At 37.7% G+C, this 25970-nt stretch overlaps 1 protein-coding gene across 1 annotated transcript in view; it reads right to left on the bottom strand.

The window, feature by feature from the left end:
- THSD4 (thrombospondin type 1 domain containing 4) overlaps positions 1 to 25970 on the bottom strand; it is a gene marked incomplete at both ends in the record, with an annotated part of 258803 nt that overhangs the window by 220980 nt on the left and 11853 nt on the right. The window contains 2 exons of the mRNA XM_080626716.1: positions 10071 to 10500; positions 21650 to 22092. Coding sequence (XP_080482842.1) covers positions 10071 to 10500; positions 21650 to 22092 — 873 coding nt within the window. The remainder of the gene's footprint in view (positions 1 to 10070; positions 10501 to 21649; positions 22093 to 25970) is intronic.

Genomic DNA, 25970 nt, shown 5'->3' with positions numbered 1-25970 from the left:
TCTAACAGTTTCTGAAAAATCTAAGTTGAAAAATCAGAAAATGAAAGACAAATACTGAAAACAGACCTTGCTGAAACAGACTATCATCTGGTGTAAAGTGATATGCAAGTGTGTTATGGAAGTCAGAGCTATGTCAATTCACACCTGCCAATGATCTAGCCAGTTGACTGTTGCTAGTCTTCTTTTTGATCCAGCAAAAGACCAGATGACTGTCGACCCATTCCAAAGCCTTTTTTTTCAAAATGTAGTTACTATTTTACTGTCACAAATTTCTTTTAGCGTCCAGTTCCCTGAGCGAAGTAGTACTTCAGTACTGAGACTGGAGTGCACACAGAATGTTCTTTACTTGATCCCAATCAAGCATCAAAAGCTTGGCATTTGCAACAGAAATCATAACTACTTTGTACAACAGCTGTTCTCAGTCTCAGCAGTGGTATCGTATTTCTACGTAAATATTAAAAAATCCACAAAATACAAGAATCCCTTCATTCAAATACCTATTTTTAGAAACACTACATAATGCTCAAGGTGCTTAAACTGCACACTATTGCCTCATTTAATGTAAAATCAATGAAAAGTTATTTCCATTTGACACAACCTGGCTCAAAGTCTGAGGAATGCCTCAACATGGAAGCTTTCAGCCTCACTGCAGATTCAGTGTCTCATCAGCCTACATTGTTCAACTATATCTGAAAAATAGAGCATGTTTTAATGGTATTCCTCAGAAAATGTACGGTTTATATACTAAAGATATTTTAATATATAAGCAGCATGCTTTATACTAGAAAAATCAGCCACTCCAAAACTCTTTTGGAAAGGCCCCACCAATATCAGCTTTGAAAAACCCTGACGCAAACTCATACTTGATGTAACTCTAGTGAAATCAACAGACTTCAAGCAAAGACGATATATCTAGTCCTTGTAGTTTGTAGAAAATTATGTCAATGCAATAAAACATCTACTTTAGTGTTTCCAGCAGTATCTAATTTTTTAGGAACAATGTTCTTGGAGCAGCCTATTCTTTTTGGGGTACAATCTTTATGTCACATAGGTTTCACTACTTTACTCTTTTATTCTATCAGCTTCATCAGTACAAGGAAATAATCCTTTACCAGTTTTCTGTAAGAAAGCCTCATCAATTTAAATGGAAATTCAATTGCATGCATTCCATTTAAATGACTGGCCTTTGTGTGGGAGGAAGGACTACCTGAATGATTCTAGCAGAAGGACTGAAAGCTTAGGAAAGTTTGATTTGTATTACCGTAATATTCCACTTTCTAAAAATTCTTATTACAGCAGTAATCACAATATTCGAGAAAGATTTCTATTCTAACTGACAACCTGTCGCCTGACAAGCCTTCTGCTGCAGGCAACATAAATGTTTATGCAGTGCTATATGAGGCACAAAAGTTACTACATTTAGGGTGAATTCTGTTAAGCCCATTGAGAGATTGCATTTTGTTCTTTTTCAATTAAAAAAAAAATAAAATAACAAATAAATAAAAAACCCTACCCACAACGTGGAACAATTCATTTTCCACAAAAAGTGAACAATTATAATCATCATTAAAGCAGCTTAAAAATAACTGAGTTTGCAGGAGCCAAATGTAACAGAAATTACAGCATTACACATATTTTAGAGTTCTTGTTCCCAAAGTGAGGCTCTGATACAACACGCACCATTTCTGCAATATATTCTTTCTTCCTAGGTCATACTACTTAAAAAAAAAAAAAAGGCACCTTTAACTAGCAGATACATTTCGCATATTTTATAATACTTTGGTATAGCTACAGCTGGTGGCACTGTCATTTAATTCTGCGTTTGTCAAACTTTAACTGTTCAAACTCAAACTTTCCACTCCTGGTATCTGTCTTAGTCTCATTTTTTTGACTGCAGTTTTTCATCCCAAGAAGGAGTCTGAAGGGAGACAAGAGAGGGAAACGCTTTATTTTTTTTCCCATGCTTCAAAGATCCTGGTAATTTTTTTTTTTATTTTTATTTTTTTTTTCAAAATAGAAGTGCCTGTTTCATTTAATGAGTAAAATGAAGTCAGCCAAGAAAGTGGGTTTGTGTCAAGAATGCATCCTCTGCCTTTTTATGGAAATCTACCCAAATAAAGCCAGGCCACACGATTCTGAAAAAATGCTGATAATCATACTCTCTACAACTTCAGTTAAAACTTGTTAAAGTTCCACAACTAAACTGCTGGAACAATCTGTTTACAAGAAGTGTATTCCACATCTGAGGCTACAAGAGGCTGAGAAGTTTTCCAGCAACTTTTTGTATGTGTTCCTGAGGTCTGCATCAGAAAACGTCACATATGGTGCAATTTACTTAATCCAGTCCTTTCTCAGTTTGTGAACTATGTGCTTTTCACTCTGCGGTCTGACTGAAAACCTCCAAATTTGATTTCCAGCTGAGCTGTGAAATCATAATTAGAGTTTTGGCCAAGGCAAATTTTGCTTTGACATTGTTAAGTAATAAATAGATAATGAACACAGGAAAAAAAAAAATCTAATCTCAATTACTCAACATGAAGCATTAAATTATTGAATGCTTCTTTTAAACCACATTCTTCCATATCTCAGCTCCCTTTCTTATAATAGAGATTAGATCTTGCTGTCACACAGCAGCTTTGTGAATGTTAAATCAAACACTGTAGTAATAGTATCAATGACTAGTCCTAGAGAATCTCATCTTCTGTGAGGAGCACTTTAAGGCAGGGAGCCAAAGGCTGAATAATAAAAACAACAACATTGAGTAGTGTATTACTAATAACTGTTGGTCCATGCAGAGTCCCTGGGGTAAAATAATAAATTATAAGGTAATTAAACAATTTTTCTTAACAGACAAGAGTTACCATAGGATTGCTGACAAACCTCTAGTGCTGAAAGCTCTAAATCTTTGCAGGTTTGACTTTTTCATGTTAGAGAGTCCTTTTAATAGCACTTTGCTGCTCAAACTGAAACTATGCACCATCACAAAATATTGTCATCAAAAAGTGACCCAAAGTGAGGTCTAAAACCAGCTGTCAAGATAATTAATATGCTTGCTATCTTTAACAAATGATAATGCAAACAGAAATACAGAAAAAGAAAACAGTACATTGTTTGACTGGAAAGTTACTGAATGTGAAGCCAAAAACCAAAGATAGTTTGCAGAAAAGAGCAGGGGATGTTTCACTGGCTTCTTCCCCCTACAGATCACCCATTGCCTCTCCAACACTGCAGTGACAGATACAAATAATACAGGATTGGCTTTTCCACAAAGAAAAGTCAAGAGTTTGAAGATAAACAGTCTTAGCAACCTATCACTAGAAAGAAGCTCTGTTTTATTAATTACACTTGCATGTCTCTATGTGAGCAATATGATGCATGCAAAGGTGTTTTTCCTGGACAAACACACAGCACACTTGATGAACATCTGATAGCAGGCGTTTTCTACACCTGCAATTAACGAGAACAGTTAACAAATGTTCGTAAGTACAACATTTAAAAAAAGAAGAATTGTAAATTAATTGAGGGATTTCCCCTGATCCAAGTTGGTAGTCATTTGCAGCTTCCTCTGCTTCGAAAACCTGGATGCAATTAAACTAACATGGATAAAATGCAAACTTTTTGTTCATTATAGGAGTGTTGAATAATTATGCTCAGAATTTCAAGCAGACTTTTGCCAACATGAATTGACAAAAAGAAACAAAGACAAGCTGGAATGCCTTTAAATATCGCCCACAACACTTGTCTATATTGATAAATGACAACTACTCAAACTTACATTACCCTATTAAGCAAATCTACAATATGCCAGGAATGCAACTGTCTGACTGCAAGTCTGAAGTCCCAAGTTTCACTGATCCATTTCCTCTTCAAAGCTTGGCACAGAGGTTATGTCTGAACAACAACCAGGCCACGCATCTAAATCACCCTGATCACCCTGCAGTCATGGTTTAGTGTGGAACAACAAAAACCACTGCATTTCGACAAGCACCCAAATGAAGTTTCCAACTCACTCCACAGTATTTTGAGTGCTAATGCTGCTATTCAGAACTGATGAAGTGATTGGATAACTGGATCTCTTCCCTCTTTCCTCCATGACACAGGCTTTTCATTTACTATAAGAATGAGAATGGCAGCTTCTCAGACAATTCTAATTGCTGTGTGAAGCCTACCATTCACAGTTCACTGGGAAGTTAGGAAACAAACTAGGCAACTGACAGGCATTTTGGTTCTGACTTTGAGGCACTTAGAAGAATTATTAACATTTTATATCATGTTATTGCTAGGCATAAATGAGGGTCTGAATTTTCAGCTGTTCTTAGACACAAATTAACCTCAACCAGTACATGGACTTCTCCAGCTTCACCAGTTAACAGGCTCAGAACTCAAAAAAAACCTTAAGAGAAGAAAAATGCAGCACAATGCTTCCTGCAGTATCATACATTCTGAAACACTACTGCTAACCATACCTTTGGAAATACTTCTGTACATTAAAAATCAAGAAAATACGTATTAGGAAGTTGACAGAGCCTCTGGAAAATTTAGCTCCCAGAATGCTCAAGCTAAACCCCAAACATATTAAGGGTGCTAAATGTATACAAATTGTCTAACTCCTATGCTAAAATATGGTAACTGTCTGTCACGTATAAACACCAAGAACAGACAAGAGAATTGACTATGATACTTAGGAGCAATGGCATGATTTGCTCCTAATTCAAAAAAGATTTGAAAACTTAGGTTGAACATCACAATGTTATTCTGACATTTTTACAAGATGAGTGATTTTTTTTATATGACACTAACCATGGTCCATTGTCCTGAGTTACATTCATAATGGTTTGAGATATCTCGTATTTACTGTGAAATTATGTATGGCACTGCTCCAAAAGCACTACTGTTCTCTATGGAGTAAACATAAGCAATCAGCATGGGTCCTCACTACAGATTTTCCAAATTGATGGTGTGAATCCCACTTCTTCTTTCATAACATTTCAGTGGGTGAAAGGGTTGGTGCCATTCATTAAAAATCAGAACTCTAGAAGCATGGCCCAAAATGCCTCAATTATAAAAAAGTTTGTTCTGCATGACCCAAGGCAGAGTTAAGATAGTTCATTGACTCATTATGGCGAGGTTGGCATTTCTTGCCTTAAAAAATTTAATTCTTCTGCGTGTAAACTGAACATTGAAGTTTCTTCCTGTGCCTTCCGGATAATGCCCTTGCACTTTTTGTAGATTTTTATCACTGATACATACTCTCAAACTTTATCTTCCTGTGGAATGTTTCTGGTTTATTGCCTTAAGGTGTTTATCCAAGGCTCCACTATGTTTTATTTATACCTTAATAAGTTGTCTTTGTAGAAAGACAAAACTCTCATCGTTTCTGTTACAGATCCCATGGGTCATTTCTCCTGACCTGGAGAATACAGGTTATGACTGTAGCCATGTATACATTACAAAATTTTTACCTGCACCTATCCATTTAGTCTGTTTCTATAGTTCTTGGCATAACAGGGCATTAAATCATGACTCTTGGACTCCTAGATGCTAAATTAAAATAACTTAGATTTATTGAACAAAGTAATTGACTTTTCAATTAAAAACCATAAGCCTCTAGACATCAAATTTTTTCTGAATTGTGTGATTCTGGCCTTATTGAACATTTATGAGGTTAGTAAATAATTAACCTAGTAATAAATCATGTAAAACATCTAACTTAGTGTTCTGTTACTGGCACACTTGTGGAATAAACTATTTGAGAGAGCTTCTAAAGTTATCCCAGCATATTTTTCCTAATGATTTAAGGCAGACAGTTTCCCATAATTAAGTTCTAATAGGAACATCATAATGCAAAACATTTTCTAACACAGTCTTCTCAGTTGTTGAACAGGATGTCATAAAGCCACGGTGCAGAGATGCAGAGGAGAAAACTGTGGTCCAAGAGCTTAATCAAAGACACCTCTATGTGGTTCTTTCTTATAAAAGAGACAACTGATAGAACTACATAGGATATTTTACAAGCCCTATCTCTGTGCCTCTGCCTGGTGAGTTAAGACCCCATTAGTGACAACACATTCTGAATTAATATTTACACAATTCTGCTTCAAATACCAAAATAGCCAAAGGAAGAACAGCACAACCCAAAGTAATGCAAGCTTTTAATGTTTCCTATACACCCACAGAACGACAAGCTACCAAACGTACATACAATCCCACAGTGTTTGCAAGGAAAATTCCTCACAAAGTTAAATTTCCTCAGGAAAAGATAAGTCATCATAACCCTGCTTTACCACTTATGTCAAACACCTACTTTATACAAACACCAAAATGAAAATAAATAAACCACACAGTAGCTCTTTGGGAATAAGAAAGGGCTTTTCAGTTTAAAAAAGAAAAGAAAAACACGTGGTCTTCACCTCAGTGTATGAACACATCCTCACAGGCCCCATATCACTTCTGAAAAGACCTGTCTGGCAATTACAGTTTCTGTTCCATACAAAATTAAACATTTCCACTTCTACTTTTGTTAAAACTTGAAACGTTGAATATGTTTCATTTTCTGTAGTGTAGAAAACTTTCAAAAACACTTGGTCAGAATGCCAGCAAGCTGGTGAAACATCCTGAGATCCCAGGTGTCAAGAGAGCCTGCCAAGACCTACCTATATGCTTAGGTGACAGAAAAGCAAAGCAGCCTTTAATGGACTCGACACATTCCTGCAGAACACTTCAATTCTATTTAATTAGGGTTCTGCTTCCAAAAAAGCCTTTCAGTGGGAAGGTGTTAATACACACCAGTCAAAATTAGTATCATTAGCATCATTACTATTCTCTAGGAAATTAACTATATTAATTTACCCCATCATGGTAGATCTGGGGATTGGCCCTGAGCCTTTTACTTCACTTCATCCCTTCAACAGTAAAACCTCTTTCCATTTCCAAAACTGCTTTTCAGATACTTTGCATTCCATGCAAAGATGCCATTTGCAAGTGCTCTACACACAGGAACACAAATCCAAGTTAAAAACTTGTATTCAGAACCAAAAGCTGGATTTTCCATAGCTGTACTACTAGAGTAATAATATGCATAGCTGAAGAGTCAGGGTAAGAAAGTAAAAGTAATCACTGATTTCTATCTATTCCCTGTGTACACTGCCCAAGCAACTCACAGCCTGAGGTTAATTTATAAATATATTCTCACAAAGACCTAGTGACTTGGCAATGCTTGAGACAGTTAATAACAAAAGGTGTTCAGTAAACAAATGTCCCATTTGAGTTGCTTCCTTTGTTCTGGTAACAAACAACCCAAACAAGTTTGCATTCAAATTCTGCTTCACCCACACCCCTGTATAATTCTCCCTCCTGTAATGCAGAGGGAAGTACAGAAGATGTACTCATCACTCGCCCATCTTGGAGGAACACAGATTACATTTGAAGAATCTTATTGTACTGCAAATAGCTTAAGGTTTCAGTTAGATCTGACAGTACTGTTTGTGTGTAAAGGACAGATGTTTGCTCCCTATCCCTGCTGAAGGAGGTGACAGGCAGCTGTATATTCTGAGGTGAATGGTACAAAGCCTATATGCAAGGTGCTGAAGAGAAGAAGCCACTTGTACAATAAGAAAATAGGTTTAACGACCTGCAAAAACACTTGAACAAATACAAGCACTTTGAGGTACTCCCTAACCAAACCCCACAAGTTAAACTTTTACGAACCAAGCTGTCAGTCATGTAAAATGAGTTCAGCTATTACTGAAAAAAACAATAAATGTACAATAATGAGGAAATGACCTAATGGACCAAGGCAGATTGACTTAATTTGTTATTAATTAACTGCCCTAAAGGAGAAAATGTAGAGGGAGTGGCCAAACACAGGGATAACCATTAACAGAATACTTTCTGCTTAATAAGTGAGTTTTTCATTTTTGGTATGAACCAGGAAGTATCAAAAAAGAAAAAAGAAAAAGAAAGAAAAAGATACTGTTCTCTGCATGCTGACAAGACCTCTGGTTCATGTCACTGACGATAAATTAAATTAAAGCTCACATACAGAAGCATTTAATCAGGAAGAACAAGCAAACAAGTGAAACACTATGGGCCTTGTTTTGCTCTTGTCTGGGCCTTTACAGTAAAAATGTTCTTAGCAACTTTTTTATAATTATATTAATTAACGCATTCTATGGAGAAAAATAACTTTGAATAGCAATTACAGCTTCTCAGAGGGAAAGAGAAATGTCACTGAATAAAGAATATCACTATGTAGAGCTCCATTCCTAGGAGAAGCTACATCATCTACAAGTTCAGTCTGTTATTAAAAGTCTCCTGTATTATAAATTATTTCTTTCTAACTGCATTTAAACATGCAACAATGGCAAAGATACAGCAACAAGACAGTACGCTCACTTATTTTTGCTCTTCATCTATAGAATTCTTCTGTTTAAACAACAGTTTCTAAAACCTGACATGAAGCTATTTTCACTCCTGCTCCCCTACTACCAAAAGAAATCTGTCAATGGCCAGACCACTCATCATACTGACCTGCATGTCTTGCCACTGTCTAATTCACAAGCTCTTTTCTCCAGCCTACTTTTCATTTTCAACAAATTTCCTCTACAATCCTTCCTTCTCCATACCTTGGCCATCTGGGATTACGTCTTTTTTCTAGCTCATTTCTAACTTCCTCACTTCTCACCCCTTTTCCTCTGAAAAGAGATCTTTCCTGGAAAGAATCTTGTTACATTTCTGAAGTTAAGCAGAGTACTGTCCAACTTCTTGCCTTGACATAGTAGGGGATGAAGTAAAGACTGGGATATTTGTGTACTGCAGTGAGCAAATTCAGCACAGAAAACTCTCCAAATTAATGCCCATGTACTAAGTCCATTTCCCATTTCCTTCAAAAAACAGTGTTTTTCAAAGAGCGATTTGTATCAGAGAATATTCTCAGAGGCTCAAATTAGCCCTTTCATGTTTTCCATTTCAGACAAACACACTAAAAGTTTCCTGACATTAGAGCTCTGCAATCAATTGCTCTAGTTCCAAATCAATGGACTTTATTCATAAATAAAGCAGATGTAATAACTGCTACACTGAGAGACAGAAAAAGCACTCCTCTGCTTTGTTTAGGTCATGTTTTTCTTATCCTGATCATCTGTTCTGTTGCTACATCTCCACTGTGCAAGCTTCCACTAAACAAAACAGGATTTCCAAGAGGCAGAAGAATCACTCAGTCAGAAAAATATGGCCTGTTGTTTAAACATATTGAGACCACTCAACCCTCCTGCTTCTAATATCCAAATACAAGCTTCTTCAAGTTTGCAACATTAAGTTAGATTAGTAGCCCGTATAAGACACAAATATTAGGATGAGATACTTTAGGAAATACTAAACTGACACTGCCAGAAACTGAAACTTTTAGCAGAATAAAAATTGCAAAACCTCGCTACCTCCCACATAGAATGGGAGACTGCCCGAGAGCACAGAGCTACACCCAGCCAAACATTTTGAATGAAGTAATAACAGAGTAAGTTTTACTTAAAAATTAACACAGAACACATTTTCTTTCCAATAAACTAGGAAGACAAAATCAAAGCATGTAAAGCTTGAATACTGGTAAAAGTAGCATCTGTTACAGAACACACACAACACCATGGAAAGATCCTGGTGTGATCCAGGCTACTAGGTGCTGGCTCTAAATGGCACTCCCAAAAGGTTAGCCTTATCTTATGGGATTCAGAAGCAGGGAATCTTCTTAACATGGCCTACCTCAATTCCATTTTTCCATTTCTTATATGGAAAAATATTAAAATTGCCTGTGACTCAACTTTTCCTTTTATCGAATTTTAATTTTATGTATTGGTAGATTTAGTGACTGCTTAAAAGCCTTGAAGTTACGGTATTAGGCAGCTATAATATTATGCATCTACTTTCAGTATTCCGCAAGACACTAAAATAAGTTAAAAAAAAAAATTATTCATTAATTAGAGAGTGTTTAGCTTTTCTTCTTGACTATGTGAACATTCAGCATACTAGGGAAAACCAACAGCTGCCCAGCAAATTAAATATAGGAAAACCAGACTTACATTGGTGTTGCAGAGTTTATATTGCTTGTAGGTGCCAATGCACACAATTGCTGCAGCCCTTTGAGGGTGAGGCTGACCCTGGACTGCCTGATGTGATGCAGACCCATGATGATTTGAGTCACTGCTGTGAAACAGGCTTTGAGATACAGGAAACGAAGATGACTGATAAACCGACGGTCCCAGCGCTTGATGTCCAGCCTGAGGCCCACTTTCTTCTTGATAAAGATTCCCATGTTGAAGTGAAGGACTAGCTCCCTGACTGTAAGTGTTCATGAGACTTGGACTCTGATGAAATACATGGTTCCTAGATGACTGTCGCTGTCTCCGAAGTTTCTGAGGCTGCTGACCAGTGTCCGTTTGTAAAGGTAAAATGTAGGGCACTTTTCCATATCCATACTTTCCTGGACCAATAGGATTTCTATTTCTGCTTCTAAAAAAGGAGAGAAAACAGTTACTGAATTCGTAAGTGAAGGAGCAGTTATTTACATGAATTGTAATTTGCCAGAGTTACTCACTGCAAGGCAACAGAAATTTCTATCATTTTTACAGAAAACATGTACAAGCTGTACATTTGCTTTGTGTTCTGCGAACCTATGAAGAAGTCTACTGACTGAACTAAATCTTGGGCCCCCTTTGGCTGGGATTCACATGGGAAGTCACCTAGCAAAGGCAAATGGCTAGGTATGGTATAAAGTAGCAGTTTGGAGGGAGGTGTTTGTTGTTCCCCTAGATCTCTCCTTTAAAATGGAAATTCACAGAATCAAAGCTGTATATTCCCAAAATTCATAACCATGTTTCTGAGGAGCTTGAGATAAGTAACAGCAGGAAAACCCTACTATGGATCTGAGTAATGACAGAAGAAAAATCTGAATTCAGTACGGTGAAGACTGTTAAACATTTTGTATCCGTTTATAATGCCTCCTGTGATTCTGCTTCATTTGTTATTTAAGAAATATCAATAAATACTTAAGGAAAAAGTATAAGAAACATCAAAATATTACTGAGATACTTCTGGAAAAGATGACAAATGCAGGAAAATATTCTTATTATGGTACACAGCTTATTTTCTCTTATTTGGCCAGTAGACATACTCTTTTCTTTTAGGCTGTATTAAACCTGTATCAGCACTCTCAAACAGCTGGTATTCTCTGGAGGGTAGTTTTGTCCTCTGGATGCTCACAGCAATATTGCACCAGGCCTTGATTTCTACTGCTGCAGTCTGAAGAATAAGTAGGCAAAAAAGTTTTCTTTCAGTTCAGAGCAATGTGTGAATACAGCTGTTTTTAGAACCTCTGCAGCTCAGGAAGGGAGACCCCATTAAAATTTGTTTATATTTTTTAATATGTATAAAATACACTTGAACTGCAGTGAAAACCAGAGGTTATAAATTGACATACTTATTTTCTAGAAACTGAAGACTTACAAATGTCAGACACCAGATCAGAGACTTTTCTTTAGGTTTGTTTTCTCTTGTGTTTGTTTTCTTCCTAAGTCTTATATTCTCCCAAGACTCTTGTTACATGGGAACCTTGGAAGTCATTTACTTAACATTCTAGCTTTATGGCCACGTGGGACTTTTAATCAATCTTCCTGGCTCAAGGATGTGTGAACAAGAGTGTTGATTTACCCTGGCAGATAAGCAACCAGCACTCTTGAGCTGTTTATACCCATTAATCTGCTCTGTGACTGCGATGGTCACTGTTGAGGTAGGCCTTTGGTAGTTACCGTAGAGAAAAGTAGTACAATGGAGTTTAGCATTACAGAAGGAAAAAAAGCTTCCTGTAAATGGATGGGAGAGGAATGAAAGACAAATTATGAGTAGGAATTACTTGAAATGTTGAGACTAAATCCAACTTGATTTAAATGAGACAGTTTGTGTTGTGTAGGGGATTATGGGATTTTTCTGCTAGTTGGTTGGGGTCTCTAATGATCCGTACTGACAGCTGTTTTCTTGCCAACCTGACCATACCAAATTTGAAGTCCCTGAGATACAAACCTTGGCAACAACTCGTAGCGCTGAGAAAGTTACTGCTTCGTTGCAAGGAGCACAGATTGCAAGTGGTGGTGATTGCAGGGGGGGATAGAGGGTGGCAGGTCTACTGAAACCAGCTTTTTGAATTTATCATCTACAGTCATGTTGCTTGCATTTCTCATCAGCAGGAGAAAAAGCTGCTAATAACTGAGCAATACACCTTGCGCAGACCAGTGGAATGGTAGGAACATGCCTCTTCCCCAGTCTTCTGAATGCCAAATTCTTTGCAGCAACAAGCACTAGACTCTTCCAGAGAGGAGCACCTAGATGCATCATCCCTACTGGAAGAACTGCTGCTTGGCAAGCTAGGAGAGGTCACACAAAAAGTCAAAAATTAGACTGATGTCTGGCTGTTCACTCTGACTGAATCTCCAGTTCAGGGTCATGAAGCAGAACTGAAAAGAATGGAAGGACACACAAGAAATCATGATTTGAATTAAGACAATTCTGCCTGGAAAAAGTAATTAAATGGCCTTAAACACAGAATGGCTAATATCTGAAAGGACTGATGGCTGAAGGCAGCAAGTGACCAAAAGCTGCTGGACCTCATGAAATTATTTGCAAAAATTAGAAAAACTTGAGGGATACCATTTTTCTTGTAAACTGGTTGACCAGTGCAACAAACATAGAGCAGTGACTAAGAAGTAAAATAACAACATCTTTACTGTTAGTTACTGTCTCAGCTTGGCTTGTTTTTCTACAACTGTAACTTGGAAATGTTCCGGAATCCCTACTGATTAAGAAATGAGGCACTGGTAGCCTAAGTTTCCAGCACCCTTATAATAACATGCTTGTGGTTGCATTAAGCCTCATTGAAGGTCTTCTTTGCCTCTTTCTTTGAGCATAACTCTCAAACACACACACCTCCCTGACTGTTCAGACAAATCTGTTTAGCACTTTGATAACAAAAATGATGGGCCCCTTTAAACTTAAGGCAACCCAAGTATAGTTTTGAGTTCAAAAATGCATTTGCCCAGACAAGTATGAAAAGATTTTTTTCTGTTAATGTGAGGTTTGTAGAAAACATTTTAAAATAATTATTTTTAGCGATTATTGGTCTAACTATTAACCATTTCTCTCATGCTAAGGGTAAGTCAGTGAGAATAGCGAGAACTGGCCCCTCACAGCACCTTTTGAGTGACAGAAGGGAATTTTATTGTAGCAGCTTTTTTTAAGCATACATGTGCCTTGGAGGGCAAACAAATGCATTATCACTGCCTCATAGAGTTTATGCTAAGAACAATGCTTTGAACCTCAAGTGTTCTTGAGGTTCACTAAGAATGAAGTACTTTCAGAGCTGGTGGGCTAGTCATATATATTGAAAACAGAAATCCTCTTTGAAGTAAGGATATGCAGCATCTTTAAAATACAAAAGTAAGATTAGAGATTTCCTGGGCCTCCACCTGTTCTCTTAACTGCTCTTTACAAAACCAACATATCTTTTTCATCTTTCCCCTTTTCCCATCACTTCCTTTCTCCTCCTCTCTAACCAGAGGTTCCCTGGCTCACTTCCAGCTGAAGTATAACTCACTTTCTTTCTCTTCTGAAGTCAGACAGAATGAAGAATGTATTTTACATGAGCTTTGCAGCATTTCACTCACTTATCTCCTACCATCAAAATGCTTCTTCTCTTTTAAACAAAAAACTGCAAGGTTGAACATCAGCAAAACCTCTCATTTATGACACCACAGAAGACTTGCTTTCCTACTGTTGGAATGTTTTCTTAGAATGAATCCAAGGAAACCACTAATTTCCTTCATATTCAATTCACAACCTTTCACACTGTTTCTCAAGGACTAATGTAATGTTCTGGCAAAGTAACAGCCTTCAGCCACTAGTTCCACCAGTGATGAGGAGGAAAAACTGCACCAGAATTGCAGGCTTCATGATATTACTTTCAGAATTTTGTCTGATCTATTGGCAGAAATTATCCCACAAGCAGAGGAAGGCTGTTTCTTCCCTCTATGCCCAGCTACAGCCATCACTGTAATGAAAGATAACAGACTGCCATCACAGAGCATTTGGATAGATGCAAAACCAACACTTGGCACTCACTTTTAGTTTTGTGAGAGTTTGAGTTCAAAGCTTTTTTCAAAATCTCCAGAGGCTTATCTGAGGAATCCTGTCCTGGTATAAACAGAGAAGTTCTCTAATACGCTAAGGAAACTCATCTCATCAGTGAGTCTGGTCTAATCACACATATAGCCTGACACTGCTCCAAGTGCTCAGGACCCAAGCATTCTTCAGGTTCTTGCCTAATCTTCTCACTTGGGAATTAAGCAGTTACCTATAATCTAATGTCTGAAGTGTTGCTGGCTGTATTTTTGTCCTGTCAACACAGCTAGCATCTACTCAAGCTGACTTTAGCAGTGATCTATCAACAGAAACACAGGTTTTATGTGCAAGACAAAAGCGGGAGATAAGACAGAAGAAAGAGTACAATTATGATTTATAGCTGTATTTCCCAAACAACATTCCAGATTAAGTACCACTGCAAAATATCTTTTATACTGATTTGTGCTTCTGCACTGCAGTTATTAATTTCTATTAAAAGAAATGCTCTAAAAGCACATTTCTTTGATTCCCACTAGAAACTTTGTTCTACAGGAGTTCATTCCCCTTAGATCCTCATCAAAGCTCTTTAACTTAAATTTAAGTCCTATTACCCATCATGGTTTTAACAGGACCATATGCTTAAGTTAGCAGTCCAAATCCTCTTTCTCTAAATCAATTACATACATCCTAACCTCACTAAATCTATTTCTGTGGATAAGTCTACCAAGATTTAACCTAGTATTTTAGATCATAGCAAAATATTCAGCAGCATTACACTACTGTAATTGACAGCTTTTAAAGAACACTACCCATTTACACACCGTTCAAGTATTTAACACAGAGCTGCCTTGATTTTGTTTCAGAAGAACTGAAAGTGGCTTATTACCTATACCTGACAACAATGAAGTTTTTGAAACATCCCTCCAATACATAAAATGTAATTAAGAAAAAAAAAAAAGGGAGACCAAGAAGTCTTTGCAGACACAAACCTTCCACTTCAAATGCAAAAACCAGTTTCTAGTTACCAGGATAGGTACAAGTATATGTATTTTTAATATATTTCATTATTTTTATTGCTCCTGCCATAGCATCATTAAAATAATTTCAGATACATATTTTTAATCCCTGGCACTTCTTTATAATTTTTAAAACTCTAACTGGCCTATAACTGTCCTAGTCAATCATTTACTTTACAGCCCTCATACTGCTTTTTATTTTCTTTTATGCTTTATATATTCTTAGGCACACAGTTAACAAGGTTTACTTTAAGAAGACTGTCCACCATGCATTTTGACTCTCTTTTAAGTCACAAAATAAACTGACTTATCCTGGTCATAACTGCTATGAAGTTTATACTTCACTGTATTTTAGCAGATTCTTTCACAATAATAATTTTTAACAAAAATTCATGATTTACTGGTTCTGGGAATATATTTCCATCTGCTCAAAAGAGCTCTCAACAGCCAGGTTGATTCACATCAAAAGTCACGATGTATCACCTCACAGCACTATACCATAGCCCTGTGAAGCTCTGAATTCCACATACTCACTTTTCACCAGCTCTAAATCAATCTGGAGAAAATCACTTGAACATGAACGAAAGAAGGGAGCCCTTTGACTCTGTTTTATGTTATGAAAATGCATGCCTGTCTGCTCGCTGATCCAGAAAACAGCCATAAAGCAGCAAGCAGTTATCTTTGTCAAATGTTTGGTCACAAGAGTTAAAAACCCTTTCTGAGAGTGTATCACACACTGAAAATCAGAGCCATCCTCACAAACTTCTTTTGCCGCATTATAGCATATTATTCACACCTCATCAGCACATGTCATCACAACTACATCAGTGCAGGCATTCATTTTACTGATTTTCATAGTCAAGGTAACTAAAACAAGGGAACTAACTAGTCTGGTTTACATTTCTGGTAAGTGGTAAACACATCATAATTTGTGGATATTCACTACTTCTCATATATCATATATGCATATAAGTAGTAAAACTCCTGTGAGCATATTTGACTTAAAAATTTCAACTATACCTAAAAAGTGCACCTTCTGTAGGAAAACAGGTCATACCATAGGGGTAATTATTCTCTTATTTTTATATTATATCAGGGGCAAAAAAAATTGCTTTTCCTGACAGAGCAGAATTAATGAATAAAGTCAGTATGTAAACTGCCTCTTGGAATCAGGTTTAATTAATTGGATTAATAGAAGAGATACACATGTGGTCTACCTTAAATGAAATTTTGCATTCTCAGAGACCACCACTAATACCTCAGTCTAGCACAGTCGCAATACGCCCAGTACAATAACTTACTATACTGGGTTTTGCTGATCTTCCAGCAACTGCTATATAACTTCCTTTATGTCACTTTCAACACTGAGATTGGATTCCAGAATTTGAACCCCAATACTGCAGTCCTCTTTTCCTGTGAGTTTAGTAACACCTCTGATCCCAGACATCTGCAAGTTTTTCTCCTTAGCTCCATCTTAAGGTTTGACTGAATAATGTGACCATGCAGTTAGCAAGTAAATCAGCAGAAATGCAGCTCAAGTAACCACATAAATCTGCTCCAATGCATTACAACTATGATGGCAATTTTGCTGTGTTTGTACCTCTCAGTGACCAGGCAATAACTCATTGGCAAAATGCACTGTCTTGTGTGTGACTGATGCAGCATTCTCACTTCCCCACTTCTCCTTCAGTCAACCCACTTCAGGAAGGGTTGAAACGTCCAGCAGCAAAATTAAGACAGCTTCTCGGGTGGCTTGCAATTACAGTAGCATGCTAGATTTTATTTTTCGTAAAACCTTTCAAAGTATGTTTACAGTAGAATAATAAAAAAAATTACTAATGAGGCAACAATAAGTGAGACCTAGAACATATCAGAGGAATTAATAATCAGTTGAGAGGTGGGGCAGCACAAAGTCAACCTGAGGCCACAATCACCCCAGCTAGCTATTCATTTTGCCAGGAAATACCTCTCCATGATCTTTGCTGCTAATAGAACCTGTTTGGAATTTTTTTCAGGAGGAAAATGAACACCTTTCTCATATGGTTTTAAATCTCCAAGTGCTACCAAAATGAATTCTTTGATTACTAATGCTGCTTTTGGATTTTTCTGGAATATTTACCCTCAGAAAAGAATTAAATCCTTCTCTCTGTGTCTTCCTCCCGCACACACACACACACCCAGTAAGCTTTTATAGCCACACTGGGTTTGGAATGAAATGCATCACATTTTCATTCTATTAAAGAAATAATGAAAGGAGGGGCAGCTAAGTGCTTGAGCTGGGTTTCATTCCAAATATTAAGCAAATACCCATGCCACAAATATAAAGCCTCTTGAACCTGAAGGTACAGCAATCACACATTTGTCCACTTCTACCAACTGAGCCTGACTAGAACAGGTCACAGAAATTACATCAGAATATGCAGTAATGATGCTTAAATTGGTTAAGCAAATAACAACAGAATTGTCCCTTTAAAGGCTAATTGTAGGCCTGCCAACTGAGTGACCTACATTTGCCTGGTCAAAGCATCTGTGAGCCGGGGGCAAAAGAAATACTTTCAGAAAGGAAATTCTGTTTTGACATTAAACGAGACACTCTTCCTTTCCATTGCTCACATGCCTAGAAATGCAAACTGACCCTATACAGGGTACAAAGCAGCACAGAAGACTTTCACGTCAGCTGCTGGCAACAGAATATAGACCACAGAGCTATAGCCATGTGAGAAGGTGATGATTTTTGGATTATTTCCTCAGTGCAAACCTCTCTTCTCATTCCTCTTCCAACTTCCCTAAATCTCAACAAAAAGAGCTTTAGGGAAGCCCTTCCCTTATTAACATATTTCTTTATTAACATATCTCTTTGCTTTACTTATTTCACTATTCTGGTGATAAAGGTAATTGTTCTTTCTGCTCCTAAGAATCACATATAAAGTCCACACCTTACAGGGGTGGACAAAGAAGTTTCGCTGACACACCATGAAAATCCAGTTGTATAGAAAGTGAAGGCAGCAGTTGCAAGCATCACAACACTCAGTACATCTATCTAAAGTTGCAGTTTTGTCTTCTTTAACACCAAAATGGAGAACTGGAAAGCCAACAGTACTAAACAGTACTAAAAGCTAGTCCATTAATGATATTTCCTTTTGAGATATGTTTTCTCTCTTAAAGCACACTATTCTTTTGCATGCCCTTATTACTTTTCCATATGATCCTCTCTGTAAGATGTCTAAATGCTTTGATATTTTTTCCACTATCTCCTCTGTCCTGTTTGCTCTTATTTTATGGTATGCTCCACACATTTTAGCAAGGTGAAATTAAAAACAAGGCTGTGCTAATGGGAACCCAACTCTTCAAAGCCAAGAAGAGCTCCCTTCCTTTGCCAATGGACAGCCCAGATAACCATCAGCTTTGTGTTTCCGTCCTCATTCCAGTGGCTGACTAAAATTTCCTAACACATTTCAATTACGCAAAAACTCCACTTACAGCACTATGATCAAAAAGGGAGCACTTAAACTTTAAAAATTAGGCTTCTAATTGTGAGTACCTCAAATCTCTTTCCCTGAGCTTCATGTGCAGCACTGGTTTCTAAAACCTAACTGAAACATGTGAACTATCTTTCAAAAGCTGATAATGTGAATATCCTCATCACTGATGAGGTATGTCAAAATTCATGATATACAAATAAAGTGAACAGTTCTTTGTCAGGTGCCGGAAGCAGAGAGAGAACTTTTCCACTTGTTGCTGACTGATACCAACATATTTGCCTATTCTGAACGACCGCTATTGCTGTGAAAACCTATTTGACTTGGAAGCCATCCAGTTTCATCTGATCATGCTATCAAATGTGAGCTTATCTCAGTCATAAGTATCCATTCATTTTTTATTGTTTTATGGAAGTCTATTAAAATTACAGCTTTTATATGAAGTAGTACAGGAAACAGGAATACCCAAAAAAAGTTTTCACCGATTGTACATATTCTGAAAATACAGATTTTTTTAAGTCTGACATCAGTTTCCAGTATCACCCCTTTAGTGAACACTGAATGCTGTTCTACACTATAAAAATTGTTTTTAGAGCAATTTACACTTTGAAATCCATTTTCCATATATCTGAGAGGACCAGAAGGTTTGTACTCTGGATTTTGTAAATTAATGAAAACGATAAGATTTGTCATTCTAATAATTCAATTTTCAAATAACATTTTTTGGTTCTTATTCTGTTTTTATAATCACCACCAAAGAATCTGAAAGTTACACAATACAACAGGCTTTAAGGCCACCGGGGACCCTCCTAACACAAGATGGAAATAGCTTATTATGCAAATAAATTAGAAAAACAACCTTCAATCCACAGTCTTTTGCCTAGGGACAGTGTGTGTGGGGGTGAAAAATCAGCTGTGCTACAGAAGCTTACATTATGCTTAGGAAAGCAGAAGAAATTCCAAAAGCAAAGGCCTCCATCATACAGGAAAGTGGAAGCACAACGGACATTATGATAATTTTAATATTTCATATATCAAGGCATTTATTAGGAAATAACATAGCTTCACTTCTGCACACAGTCAATATTATTTTCTGCTCATTGTCCTCTCATGTTCCAGCCGTAACTGCAGTGACTGTTTCAAGACTGCCAGACTCTCCTGGCCCGCCTGCAGAGGCCACCACAGCAGCAAGGAATAGCCTGCAGGGATGGAAGCCCAGCTGTGCCAGCAGCCTGGCAGCAAGTCTGCTGCAGAGGCTAGGCCAGCTGGGATCCCCTTGGAGTCTGAGGGTGCCAAGGGACTGGAGCAAATAGGCTTTGAATGACTTTGTGCTGATGAGTCAAGGCCAGGCTTCCAGTTTCAGTAATAACCCAGCTATGTATTACAACCTGTAGCTTTTATGCTTCGCAGCTGAGAACAGAAGTGCATTGTAGTAAATGATCAAGTAGGAAAACAGAAAAAAGAAAATATTAAGACTTTTGTCTCGATACAGTCATGTTAACACTGCTATCAAAAGCCCACCTCTGGCACTCCTGAGTTTTTTTATAACAGCATCAGTGCCATATTGAAGTAATACTCCACAGGTCTAGGCTATGCATTTGCATGGGTTTGAAAGAAAGACAAAGCAGTGATTAAAGGAAATGGCCAACACCCAGGAAGATCAACATCTGAACAGCTGGTCCTGCTTTTGGAAATCCATGCTTTACTGAGACAAACAGGAGGCTAACAGGTCAATTTCTATTTTCAAATATCCTTTTAGATGAAGAGAATTTCTTCCTGGGTCTGAGGATGTCTTTATTACAGCAACAGAGGGTCCCACTGTCTTATTCCAGTCAGGCTGGAATATTGCCTCAAGGTAACATTATTTGTTTGGGTCAGCAAGAAGTCTTTTAAAAGGAATTATAATTGATGGCATCACTTAAGAATCTTAGAGAAGCACATTATATGAAGGAGGATTTGGGGGGGGTTGAGGTGGTTTTGGTTTGTTTGGGTTTTTTTTTGTTTTGCTTGGTTTGAGTTTTTTGTTAACTAAACCCCAAAAATAAACCATCTCTCCATGCATCTCGCAGAAGAGAGCTGAGAAGGAAAGAATCAGACAACTGCTGGTATACATATTCTAAGGACAGACAGATAGATTAGAGATGTTTCAGGAACACTCCCTCCCAAGGGATCTACATGCTCATTCTCAGTTTTCAAACTGGAAACACATCTATTTTCCTTTCATACATATATGAAAAAAATCTGACAGATTGGTATCACAGAAGAGAAAAAAAGTGTTTTCCCAGAAACTGGAGAATTAATTGTAATTAATTGTAACAGCACAGCTCCACACATCCTTAATGACTGAACAGCTAATACTACGAAACTGATACAAACATATGCAGCGTTAAAAATATTCTGTGCGTTAAACAACCACATTTTTTTAATCAAACAGGAAATTTTGCTAAAGAATGTGGTAGAAAACAAAAAAGGGAACAGAGAAAACAAAAAGCCCATAAACAGAAAGCCTATGAAAGATAGAAAACAGACCTAGAGTTTTGACTAGAAGAAAGGCGAATGGACAGTTGTGTGTCCATTTTTGGGTGTGGGGGTATGGGGCTGGGAGGGAAGTAAAACTTTTTTCCACTCAATTAAAATCAGAATGGCCACTGAAGTTAAGAATCCAATTATAAAGCTGTTACTTGTTCTGATTTTTATTATTATGGTGAAGATAGAAATGTTAAATGAGAGTGTAGCAGAAAAGTATCCCAATAAATCATCATGTAAAAGGAAATAATCTGCCTAGTGCAATTATAGAATAATTATACCTGTCCTTGGGTATTATTGTATAACTAGTCAGCAGGCAGGACAGCCTTCCAAAGATGGCAAACATTGTAAAAGTCAGTCTTAGTCTTTAATATCCTTCTGTAAGTATTAAAAAATATCAACTCTAATCTGACATGTCATTCTTAAGATACATCACTCATAGCAAGAAGAAAACAGTGCATAGACACATACCTCTTTTCCGGTTTGGCATTCTGCCTCTGGGTCTGAGAATGCCTGCTGCCTCTCAACGCTCCTCTGCTCAGGTGGCTGTTATTATGGCCTCCAGAAGAAGCAGAGGCCCAAAGGCCGGCCCAAAGCTGCTCTTCATTCCTGTGAAGCGGCACAGATGTACGGATGGCAGAAATGACATGGCCTGGATAAGCAGTCAGCGAGTCCTCGTGGTGACGGGAATGCTGATGAGCAAGAGTTCTCTCTGAGGCTGGGTACTGCCGCCCTGGCCTTCGGTAGCCCCTTTCCCGGTAATAGGCTGGGAGGCAGGGCCGCGTCTGCTCCATCACACCACCACTGCAGCTCCGAGAGCAGGCAGACCAGGGGCCCCAACTTCCCCACATGCCTGGGATTCCTGCACTGCTGTCCTCAGATGCATCTCTTTGCTCTTCTATCCTCTGGGGAACCTGCAGACACGACATATTGACTTAGGAACAAGAATCCACACTGTAATACGAGGAGAACACTAATATCCTTCTTATGGCATTCACTGTGCAGTCAGAAATGAAACTGAACAACATAGAAAGTAACTTGTCTTATTCATTCCCTATCAAACAGCTGCCTATTCTGCCAGTGTAAGAGACCTCCTACAGCCATCAACCATTCAGATCAAAGGTATTTTTTTGACTATCTGGATAGGAATAGATTTTCTTTAGTTCTCAGCAATGGAAAACATTGCGTAATGCAATGTTTAAGAGCGCGAAGATTGCAAACTCTTAGAATATTAGCAAACGCAGGAAGTTAAGTAATTTTTGGTGAGGAACTTGGGTCAACAGACACTGACTGCTCTCTTTCACTCTGATACCTCAACAATGGAGACAGCTGCTGGTTGCAATAATATTTCAAGAACTCACATCTAACGTGGAACATTTTAGGAAAGCAACAGATTAAGAACACAGGCTGATTTCCAACCAGCCAAAAAATACTGCTATAGTTATACTACCACTTTTCCCCCACCCACATTAATGCTTCACAGAAAAAAGCTATTCAAGATGACCCGCCCAACCCTACATTCACAGAAATCACCATCAAATCCAGTAAAAGACAGGACAAGTTGTTGGTCTTGGGTGTTCACTGCCACATGGCCCATACTTGCCATTCAGCAGCACAGGGAAAGCAAAACAAAGAAGAACCCCAAGGAGAGGGGGTTTTCCTCTTGCAAGAAACTAGGAAGGATTACAAAGGGCAGGGACTGTTACTCTAAGGAGAGTTAACCCCTCAAGCAATGCTAAATATTTAAGTATCATGACCTTGTGGTTGGCAAGGTATCAACACAGCCGGAAGTTACAACCACCCATCCCAATCTCCGTAGGGACTTGCATCGCAAGCTTTACCCATTCCTACAACTAGATATATCAGGATTTCTCAGTCTTCTGTGCTAGGCAGAGTGCTCAACTTCGCTGCACATAAATCAGATGCATTTTCATTAAATGCATAGTTTTTCTGTTGCTTCCCTTGTCCAACTGGCTGAAACACAAGTTTTCAAAGCAGGCTTCCAATGTCCGATTTTTGCCATTACTAACATGCCAAACATTCTTTCAAATGAGCATCCTTTAATAGTTGATTTATATTCTGAATAATCTTTGTACCAACAAGTATACATACAGATTAATTCAATTAGGAAACAAAAAAGGCACTGTCCACAAACGCTTGAAACACCTCTCTAGCCCTATTCAAGTGTGCAGCTACCTCAAAATGAGCTTTGCATAGACAGCCTTGTCTGACTGTATGTCACTTCTGCCCTCTTCAAAGGATAAATTGAACACGTAACTTCCATTAATAATTATGCCTCAAACATTATTGTTACAATAGCAAAAGATTAACATCTACATATTTTGCCTCTAGTCACAGATAACCTGCACAGTCACTAACTGAACTGCAAACTACCTACGCCAGTAAGGATACATTACTGATCAGCTAGCTATAAATATGGCAGGCTTTGGTGGAATGTGGTTTGCAAACACAGTTGAATACACCATTACAGTATGAAAAGGCAAGCCAGAGCAGGGCTTGTGGTGCTGCTGTGTAGTAATCAGTTGTGGTCTACATAATCTAAAACATTTCCCCACTCTGAGGTGGCTCTCACACTTCAATTACCAATCACAGAAAAAAGCCTACATTTAATTATATCTTCTGAATAATAAAAAGCAGCTGCATTAGTGTCTTATGTTGCCCATTTCCCCAATGTTATTTGAAAACAGGAGCAGATGTCTCTGTTTTTAATATGTGGGTACCCCATTTGGCATCAGCCTTTTAAATCCATTAGTCTGTACAACCTAATACCACATAATGTCAAAATTATGAATAACATGCAACAACATCTTGGTTTCTGGCTGTTACATTTGCTTTCAAATCCAGTAACAGAACACCACTGGTTTACAGCTTGACCAACTAAACAAGCTACTCTTCAGTTTGTGATTTTTTCAATGAATATTCACTGTTCATACTTACACTACACATTAATGTATCTCTAGCAGAGATATAAAATGGTAATGGTGACACACAGAGACACTCTTCTGGCCTGGTCTGCAGTAAAATTTAATTATTATCAAATGAATAGTCCTTTGTTATCAGAAGTCAGGTTTCACCTGTCTGAACTATTTATTACTTATTTTTTTAAAAGCCAAAGACACTCATGCAGGCAACAACTAAAATCTGTTCATCTACATGCAACTCAAGTCACCACTAACAGAACAAATATTTCCTTACGTAGAAATAGAAAAAGATATAATAATGACAAGTGTTGACCTGTTGCAGAGAGAACTTTCTGACTGCCAAACTTCACTGCAGCAAGAATTGTTTCCAATAAAATGGTACTTTAAATGACTGAAGGCAATGTAAAGAAATTTCATACCACTTAATATCCACAGTAAAACAAATCTAGACAAAGCACAAGGTTTAATCTAGCTAGTTAAGTAAGAACATAATAATAAAACTAAGCAAAAAGTAACAGTATATCTTATACTGATGTACAAATTCACCACTACTTAGTTATAAAATGACAACATTCCGAGATGGGAATTTTCATTAGCAAATCAGGTTATGCACCTTCATTTTCAATCAAGGTCTGTTTTCTTTGAGAAAGATGGGGGATACAGACAAATCTTTTGAGAAGATGACATGATTAATGGCACAATCTACTCAGTTTAGATTGTGTAGCCTACTAAAAAAGACTAATTTGAAGCTGCTTAGCTTAAAGAATGGAAAATATAGGGGGCAATCATGAGTCTTCCAAATAGTTTACATAAAAAAACCCAGCCAAGAGCTGTTCATTTTCTCTTCGCAGCAAATTGTTCTCCAGGTCTCTCCCCAACACGAAAGTAACCGTGGATTTAAATTTAATCAGAGGTGATCCAAACTAGCTAGCAGGAAAAACTACTTAGTGGAAAGGCAAACAAAGCACGGGAACAGATTGCCTGAGGAGATCCTGGCATCACAGGGACCAATCCCGAATCCCTACCAGGCACAACTAAGATATAACCAACCCACACCCAGGGCAGAGGAGATGAACTTCCAGTCTCACAGGCCACTTACGTCCTCCTGTCCCGTGATTTCCCAGTTACTGTGTAGCCAGTAATGAATTCGACCACGGCCCTAGGATACATCCAGGAAATTACAGCTGGCTACGGAAGACAGCTGAAGTATTCCAGATCATCTCAGAAACATCACATACTCAGAGATTCCTGATGCTAGGTCCCCTCCTCCTCTCTCTTTAAAACTTAGCCATTAAACAGCACACTTTCTTAAGGGAAGAGTTTGCGCCTGCACTGGGGAACAAGTGAAATGTATACTGAATTTTCCTTGCCAAGTTAAATCATGAAAGTAATTTCATTAATAAAATCACATAGCCTGCAAAATGGAGAGATCAACTTACCCACTTAATCTACTTTCCCACAGTTCATGATTGATTCCTTCTGTAGGTAACCTAGCAATATTCATTCTGATTATAAATGCACTGTCAAAAAGATTTCTATTTACAGCAAATAACCAAATATTTTGCTCTACAAATTCAACCTATCTTCGCCCTCAATTTCACTTCATAATTATAGCCCTTTTTTCCTGTACATTTTTCAGTTATATAGCAGGACAAAGTTTGCCAAGTGGAAATCAGACATCTCACTAGGTAGAGTTGTATAGTAAACATTGTAAAGAAAAGACAAGCTTTCAGTGTGCAAATGCTTGCAATTTCTACATCTCCACTAATTCCTATCAAATTGCTATTGAAAATTCTTTAAATCAGAAATTTTCTTCATAATGGCTGTTATGCAGTAAATATCTTCCAATC

This window comes from Psittacula echo, assembly GCF_963264785.1.
Source record: "Psittacula echo genome assembly, chromosome: 10".
NCBI lineage: Eukaryota > Metazoa > Chordata > Aves > Psittaciformes > Psittacidae > Psittacula > Psittacula echo.
This window is presented reverse-complemented; position numbering and strand designations above follow the sequence as displayed.